The 8,909-nt window shown below is 39.4% G+C and overlaps 1 protein-coding gene across 1 annotated transcript in view; it reads left to right on the plus strand.

The window, feature by feature from the left end:
• The first annotated feature begins 1,023 nt into the window (after positions 1-1,023).
• The window catches only part of LOC107103699 (transforming growth factor beta-1-like), a 15,662-nt gene continuing 7,776 nt past the window's right edge, over positions 1,024-8,909 (plus strand). The window contains exon 1 of the mRNA XM_015403498.1: positions 1,024-2,906. Coding sequence (XP_015258984.1) covers positions 2,552-2,906 — 355 coding nt within the window. The 5' untranslated portion in view covers positions 1,024-2,551. The remainder of the gene's footprint in view (positions 2,907-8,909) is intronic.

An 8,909-nucleotide genomic window follows, 5' to 3' on the forward strand; every position in this document is an offset into this window, starting at 1 on the left:
GGGAAAGTATATCGGGTTACATAAATTATATGATTCTGCTGTTATGAATTGATCTCATGTTGTCCCTCTTCTTTTACTCAGTGTTGTTTGTTTTTTAATTTTGTTTTACTATTATTTGCGTCAGATTTTTGGTTTTTCTCTGAGCCATAAACACTAATTTCTCTTGAAAAATTAGACCTTAGGTCAAGTCTGAGTGACTTTTTTGTTATATATTAGTGATTCCCATAAATGATCTTCCTCCACCAGATGGCAGTGTTCACTCATTTAAACAGTTTTTTAAATAGTAGCTGTTAACCTTCTACAGAGACAAAAATCTCTTGTTTGTTTCAAACTATTATCTGGAAAGATAATCAGATATTAAGTGTTCCTTAAACCTAAATATAAACCTTAGTTTCATTATTTAAATCAATGTTATCACCTGGTGGTTTTTAGGGGATTTCTGCTCTTTGAGTTTCATTTTGTAAATGTCAGCATTGAACAAATAACTTTATTCTTTAGATGAATATATAGATGACAATAAATTGGCACACCCCTTGGGACTTTCAGTTTGCATCACTGTTTCCCCGTTTAATCATCTCTACGGAGAGAGCTCCCATAGCTAAAAAATCTCTGAGTTTGTTTTAGTCTTGCCTTCCTTCTGAAAATACACAATCCAACATTTAAAGAGCACTTAGACCTGGGAGAGGGCACCACACGGCCCTGCCCTGTTGACTCTTCACCTCACAGAAGTCTCATTTATATTTTGTGAATATAATATATATATATATATATATATATATATATATAATAGGCTCTCCTTCATGGGCTTTAAGACTTCCAACTTTGCAGGGACCAGGTAAATGTGGCATTGCTTTGGTGAGACTGTTGTTTGGTGCAGGACTTGTTGACATTTGTCACTGTCTGCTCTGACAGAAAAAAAGAATTGGTCAAGCTAAAACACAAGTAAGGCAGCATAAGCAAAAGGCAGATGTTTTCTCTGCCGTTAGCTTCATTTCCTGGGCGGAGATCTTCTCGCTCTATTAGACTAACAGGAACAAGAGAAAAAGTAGAGGGGAGAGAGAGTGAGAGAGAGAGAGGGTTTACAAGTTATCTGAGCTGGGAGCTCCCACAAATCACTTTTTGAACAGCAAGCTCTGACAGGCAGAGGGTGAAAACAGAGCAGGGACAAAGACAAGGTGAGAGTATAGGAAGCTGTGTCAGAGGAGACTCTAAGGGAGAAGGTGTGAAGGAGCTGTAGAGGGCATAAACGAGGTGACACCAGTGGATGGATAGAGGAAAGACTGCGATCAAGTTCCTAACAGGGTTTTTCCTCCTCTGCTGCTGAGGTTTACTGCTGCTGTGACTGGATGGTGCTCTCTTGTGAAGAGAAGGTGTGTCTGATACCTAAATACTTACCTTAAGACTGTCATTCTACACATCTGATAGCAGGCCTGTTTGCATTTTATTTCTGACGTAGTGGACTTGCAGATGATTGCCTTGCGTTATCATGAGAGGAACACAGCAGATAGAGCGGCAGCTGCTCTGTCATTGACTTGGAGGCGTTGAAAGCTGGTTTGATGCAGCTGCGTACAGATCACATGCTAATATTTGTGAAAAGAGGTAGTCTGAGCTGAGCGCCATCCTTGTTTGTCACATGTTTTTCTTCTAGTGTATGAAGAAGTCTGGGAGTGTTTCAAAGTTCTACTTTAGGCTCAGTGTGCATTTCTATTTTAAAAATCATTTTTGAGGAAGCATATTTGACATTCGATCCATCTAAAATAGTAAGAACTGGACTGTGTGGAAAGTCTGTTTCAGATAAAACTAAAGGCAGTGACAGGTTAATAGCCTTCAGGCATAGAAAGTGAGTAAGTCAGTGTCTGCCAGTGCTCGTCATCATTTTTTCTTACTGGGCTGCAGCTCTTTTCACATTTGCTCCTTTTGCCTCTGGGGACATGTAATAAGAAACTGCTTAGTGAGCAATACAGCAGAGAGCTGACACGTGGAGAGGTATAAACTTGCTCTAAGACAGGATTACGTTAAATATTGCAGGTGGAAGACTTGAAATTACAATTTGATCTTTGAGCACAGAGGCAAGACTGACGATCTGAGAGCTGTCAGATTATTTCTGCCTGTTGGGTGTTGGAGAAGTCATGCGAGTGTTTGGAGAGCTTCTTATGCTTGGATGAGCTTTATTTAGCTTTTGACAGCTCTGCTCTGGACTCACTTCATAGTGTAGACCTTCATTGGGTTACCTCTGTGGCCTAGTCAGAGGCTGGCTCAACCCTCGCCGTCTGCCTGCCCACTCCGATTCTCTCTATCTGCTTCTATGCAAACAAGACGAGTGTTAGGTGGTTTTCACAGCAGTAGGGACAGCTGTGGCACTCTCTGGACTCTCCACACTGCTATAATTGTTCTGTTGTGTGTAAACACCTTGCGTCAGTCACACCTCTCCTCAGAGTGATTCACTACTCCCAAAGCATCCTCGACTGGAGGCAGGCAGCGAAACAAAAAGGTGAGGCAGGATTTCCTAAGAATCAAAGTGGAGAAGTGGTTGAGTTGTGACGCTGCTACAATGAAGCTGGGATTGTTGCTGCTGATGGCTGCGCACATGCTAGAGAACGTGCGCAGTATGTCCACATGTAAGACTTTAGACTTAGAGATAGTTAAGCAAAAGCGCATAGACGCTATTAGGACCCAGATCCTCTGCAAACTGCGTTTGCCTAAAGCTCCTGAGCCAGAAGAAGCTGGAGAGAAGGAGGATATCCCAGCCACCTTGCTGTCCCTCTACAACAGCACCAAGGACTTGCTTATAGAGCAACAGAAGGAAGTCATGGATTCCATCTCCCCAGAACAGGAAGAGGAGGAATACTTCGCCAAAGTGCTGAACAAGTTCAACATGACCAGTAAGTACAAGTTAACTCGAAGGAGCAAGGCATTAATCATGACTCCTAGAGCAGCATTACCAATTTTCAAAAATGAGGGCAATTGCTGATGGCCTAAGGATGGCTGTAAGCATGCCAGATAATTGTACGGCTGTGATTTATGCTTCTACGTTCACTTGCAGGATGTTGCACAACACTCTGAACACAGAGCAGTATTTGGAGAACCAAAACTTTTCACTTAAAAAAATAAAATGAAAAAAATAATAAATAACGTGGAGCCGAAAAGCGCCAGCTGCCCAAAAAAGATGATTTGTTCACACTTCTGCTGTTTTTGTCTGAAACATTTAGAAATTTGTAAAGCAGCAGTTTTAAGAACTTACAGAGAAACTGAGGAAATAACTTTTGTCATATATTCAGTGATTTATATTTAAAGTTGGATATTAGAATGAATTGATATGCTCTGTGATCAAGCTAATTATTAGTGCCAGCTAACTGTGTTACTCTGCCTTTTGTAAAGTCAAATATTGTAGCAACTTGAGAAGGTTGTATAATCTTATAGTTCTTACAAAATATAAGCATTCACTTGGAAGTCAATTAAAAAACATGATATTTTTCCCAAAGGAAAATTAAATAAGTACGAAATTAAAAGAAAGGACTCCATACTGAATTTTGAGCTGGTCAGAGAAAATACTTTTTCAGTTCATATTAAAAAAACCTATTTGACATTCTCTCCCACCTGAGATTTAAGTGTAATTGTGTTTTGAAGCAGTAATAATGGTGTTATAAAGTTTTAAATCCACTGCTCCACATGGTGTAAGTTACTAAAATAGACAGGACTCAAAGTGGACATAACTGGTTAAAGAAGCACTTAAAGCCGATACAGAGAATGACAAAATACAGCTTTAACTAATCAAAAATGTTCCAAACTGCTCTATAAACTCTTCTACCATGTGCACATCTTTTGAACTGCTTTCAACATCCTTGGGCAGTTTTAATGAGATCAGAGATCACAGAAGTTACAAGTTGGCTGCAAACGATTTGATGCTCTCTGCCGTTCTCTTGATATCCAGCCCATTTTTTTTTTTTACTGCTTCGTTAACACAGCTTACTTGGCAAGGCTTCCTCTGGTGTTTGCGCAGCCACATGGTCTTCGGATATAATTGTGCAATGGCTCCCAAGCTATTATGATAAACATGATTTTTTAGTTTGGTTTCAATGCCCCATTGTTCTCTGCATGTCTGTACGTCTCACTTTATCAGGCAGGCATACACATCCCCCCCTTGCCTTCATCCACCACATCAAAAGAAAGACTTGAAGTGGATGGACCATGTTCTGGAGTGTGGAGAGCAAAAAGCAGAACAAAGCTACTTTCAAAATAAAGGGCATAATATTGTTATGCTCAGGTGGCAGCTAAAGAAAAAGATAGCAGCCAGAAGAGAAGACTACATGTGAAGCGGGATCCTTTACTCTGTCTTATTTTCTCTTTTGGATTTCACTGTTAGCGTCCCTCAGGGATTGGGAATTTCCTAAACGGTAACTTGAGAAATTGACTTCTCCCATGCTTATCATTTTACTTGCCCTCCATCGTATCTCTCCCTGAGCGATTTCCCTTCAATTCCCATATCTCTTTAACAACGATTAATCTTTTTCTGTCCCCTGGCCTCCAATTCCTCTCTCTCTCTCTGCTATGCTTCCTGAGCTTATTATCAGTGTGTTTGCAGCATGTTTGTGACGAGGCAGCTTGGCAGGAAGGAAGGCAGGCTGATGGCCACTGAGATGCTGAGTGACTCAGGTCCGGTGCAACCGTTGCCCGCGGGGAGCATGTGTTTCCTAGCTCCTAGGAATGCCAGAGAACATCCCTCCTGTTTCTTAGCCCAGTTCATATCTAAAAACAGAAGCAGCCTTTCACACCTATTGAAAACCACATCTATGTTTACCCATGTTTGCTTTTCACAGTTGTTAACGATGCCACGATAAATGGTTTCATGAAATAGAAAAATCTGCATGCAGGGCAGTAAGGGAAACTTTAACTTCTGCTTCTCTGTGGGAAGTCCAGTACTAAGAATTTTATTTTTACATACAGCATGCCATTCTTTAAACAGTGATACTTTATACTCCCTTACCTAGTTGGCATTCTCTTTATTCTTATAAATAAGGTTCTTTCGAGTTTTCTACATTTCAAATATATACATATATACATTTACTGCTTTTTTATAGGGATCAACACACATATGGTTTGCTCAAATGCTGTGATCTCCTGTCTTTCCCTTATTTGCGTAAGGCTAGGAGAAGTAGGCCTGTTTTATGTCATTTTTACCACAGATACCGGAAGTTCTGAAACAAAAGTTGTAAGACACAAAAAGTTAAATATAAATAAATAAAAAAGTATTTTGTATCTTCTTTGGAAGATAGGCAAAAGCTTCCTGAAACGAATAGAAGCTTGTAAAAGGTTTTTCTTTTCATTTTGCAAAGTGAGATTACACCTCTGCAACAGAGATGCAGTCTTTTACACGTCTTTAGCAGAGGTGGCAACAAATAGGGAAGGGCACCGCATGTGTTCATTACCAAATCTGTTGTCTTATTATTCCTTTCTGAAGAGTGACTCACACCTTCCCTGAAATCCAAAACAGCTCGCGGGGATGCATATTTGTGTGCAGAGCATTTTAAAACTTAGTAGTTTTAAGTCTCCATTGTGGTAATTTCATCTTGGATTAGGCTAAATTCCTTCAGCCACATCCCTCCTTAGAAGACCACACAAACTCACCTCTCCCATAATGTTGATACGCATGTAATTTAGCTCATTCGCAAACAGCGTGCGTTTTCCTCTCTGGGAAGCAACCACAAAGCCCTGTACAGTACATCCAGAATAGTTTACTGGCCAAATTGTCATTTTACTATATAAAATGTGATGAAGCATTAGAAATGGTGGGCCGTCAGTTAATCCGTGAAGCAAGACATCAGTAAAGTTGTGAGGCAAGCAGAGTATAAAGAAGACAGACATTTAGCCAGCTGCTGGAATCTGATTCCTCCCACTGGTAATTACAGAGCTGTCTCCCAACCTGTCACAACAGCTGTCCCTGGCTTACCTGCAGATAGGCCCTAGTTCAACACACAAATCCCCCCCCACACCCATATGTGGCAGGATGCTATTTCTGAAGGAGGGAGGATTCATTATTTCAGTCCAGGATGAAGCAGAAAATTGAAAGATAATGTGTAGAGTTTGGGATTTTTATTTTGCCCACAGGTTATTAATAGGCGTTAGGAGACGCTGCGACTGTGAGAGCATAGAAGCGAGGATAAAGTTCTGCTGTAAACATTGTCCTGCTGCCAATATGCTGCTAAGGGAAGTGACTTAATTTCCTGTATCGAAAGCACTTGGTTTAACTTTTAGCACACTTTCAACCTTAAACTGGATGGTTTAGCTTTACTCGTTTTGATGCTCTGTGTTTCCCTTCTCATTCTCTGAAGCGAACATTTGACTAGATTCTGGGTGGGACCTGCAGAATGTCAAAATCTCATTTCCCGTTGCACTCCACATCAACGCTTTTCAGTTTCAGTTTGGCCCCTTTACAACGGCTGAAACAACTCAGCTCTGATGGTGGTAAGGGATAGATGAGCGGCCGTGACGGGGGGAATCCTGGTACAGCCTGGTTCGAGCATGCAGAGCAAGTATGCAGGGCTGGGTTGGGTTCCTGTCAAAGTAATTCCCCGACCTTAGAGCAGAGAACTCCTGGCTTTGGCAGGCTCAGGCAGCGTAGAGGATTTGGTCCAGCGCCAGACATTGCATTGATATATGTACATCTCCTATTTCTTCACACTCCCTCTCACACCCTTTGCAAGCTATGAACAAGCTTTCTATGCATTCAACCTCTTCATGCACAATTTTACGACATTATTTCCTCTTTTCTAAGCAATAGTAAAATCTTGATTAAATTTTTTCCTGTGCTTATCAGTGCATTCCTCTATCCTACTTTATCTAGAGTGAGAAACTGGAAGATTTGTATTGGTAAATCTGTCAGTAGCTTGGCTCAGTAGCCTGACTGTGTTTGATCAAACTCTGCAGGGAGATTGTTCCCCATTTGTCATGTTATAGGAAGACTCAGAGATTACAGTTGCTGCAACACTTTGAGAAAACAAAACTCTCAGCTGTGGCAGCTGGGACAGATAAATGTTTGGCTTTAGTTAAGCTCGTTGGGTAATGCTGAGATCTGCAGAAGGCTATTGATGGCTGAAATATGAGGGGGATACATGAAGTAGAAAACAAGCTAAATCATTAGGATAAGCTGACTTTCAGAATGCAAATATTGGAACAAAGGCGTGTTCTTCACTTAAACAAATTCAACTAAGCGTGCAGATACTGTTAATCAATTGCTGAAAAGAAACTAGATTCTCCAGATAATTTGTTACCAGCACTACAGGAAGAATTTTTTGTTTGATAAAGAGCATGCTGTGCAAAATAATATTTGACTTAAAACTAGATGAACTGGCTGTCGATTCAATTCAGTTTATTTATATAGCAACAACACGTGCCAGCTCATGGCACTTTACTGAGACAATTTGATCGACTAATAAAAGCAGATTAGGTCAAAGGAAAACTAGCTGATTGCATTGACTCATTGACTTTGCAGGATTCGCTCCTCGTTGATGAGCGTTTGGTGACCAATTTGCTTGCAGTGTGTCATTGACTTTAAGGCAAACCTTCACACTGAGCATGCATGCAGCGACAGTAGAGAGGAAAAACTCTCTTTTAACAGGAAGGAACTTCCAGCAGCAAAAGGCTCGGTTTGGGCGGCCTTCTGCTGAGGCCGACTTGGGGTTGAGGGAGATAAAAGCAGGTTTTTAAAAGGAACATAGAAGCACGGATCCATAAATGCTCCATGTTAGAAAAGGTGACAATAAACTGGTTCCATCTGTGGCTCCGTCTATGAGAGAATCATTTAAGAAGAGGAACCCTGAGCATGTTTTTATGTCAATAGTGATATAGTTAGTCTAATGAGAATAACTTATCAGATTAATAAGGTATAACCTGAAAATAGCCTTCAAACTAATGTGAAAATTGTGTTTTATATAACTAATTCATTTGGATTATTACTGTTATTATTTTGTGGTGTTTTTTGCATAACTAGATACGCATGTTTTATAAAGTAGAGACCTAAGTTATTGCACATGCACATTGCACAGATAATTAAACCCTGGGAAAGATTTCATAAAATCATTAAAACACATTTCTGATTAGTTGTGTCATAAATAAGCCTTTATTTTAACATTTTTTTACCATCCTCTCAACTATTTGAAGTAGCAGGAAAAATGCATGTCCTCGTTCAGTCCTGCCCCTCACAGTACAAGCAGTTTTAAACGTATCCATTTGTGCTACTCTTGATAGTTAGCTCTTTTCTTATCACATGTAGCTTTTTTTATAATCACTCCATATCTGCATTAATTAAATGGCGTTGTATTATCTTCTGCTTTTCATTTTGCTTTATGGCTAAGAGAGATGGCGCCTGTGTGCCGTGTCCTATTTTGCCCAAGCGTAATATTAAATTAACGGTTACTGAATACATTTAATTTCAACTCGACCTAGAAAAGCTGATTAAATATACTCCTGTTACATTTTTATAGTGATATATTTTTTAAACATTGCAAAATTAGTTTCTGATTTTTCAGAACTTTTCTGGGTGAGATAACTTTATTGAAATTAAAGCACCAATGGTAGATAGAAGAAGCTTAGGTGAGAGGATCCTTTATTTTAGCCTTTTCCTCACATAAGTGATTATATTTCTACCATATTATTCTGATATTCTTTCTCCCTCAAGTTAATTATTGGCTAACAATTTGTTTTTAATGTCATGTTAATTTCTTTTGGAAACAGAAACTAATTAATTGCTGATAAATTATAAAAAACTGAAAAAAGTTAAGTATACATTAAAATGACATTGCTTGAATCTCTAAGTGATAGAAAATGGATGCAACATTTTATTTATTAATGTTGATTTAAACCCTTCGCTAAATAAATGTGTCATATTAGTATATATATATATATATATATAT

Source organism: Cyprinodon variegatus, unplaced genomic scaffold, assembly GCF_000732505.1.
Source record: "Cyprinodon variegatus isolate N-32 unplaced genomic scaffold, C_variegatus-1.0 Scaffold1506, whole genome shotgun sequence".
Taxonomy (NCBI): domain Eukaryota; kingdom Metazoa; phylum Chordata; class Actinopteri; order Cyprinodontiformes; family Cyprinodontidae; genus Cyprinodon; species Cyprinodon variegatus.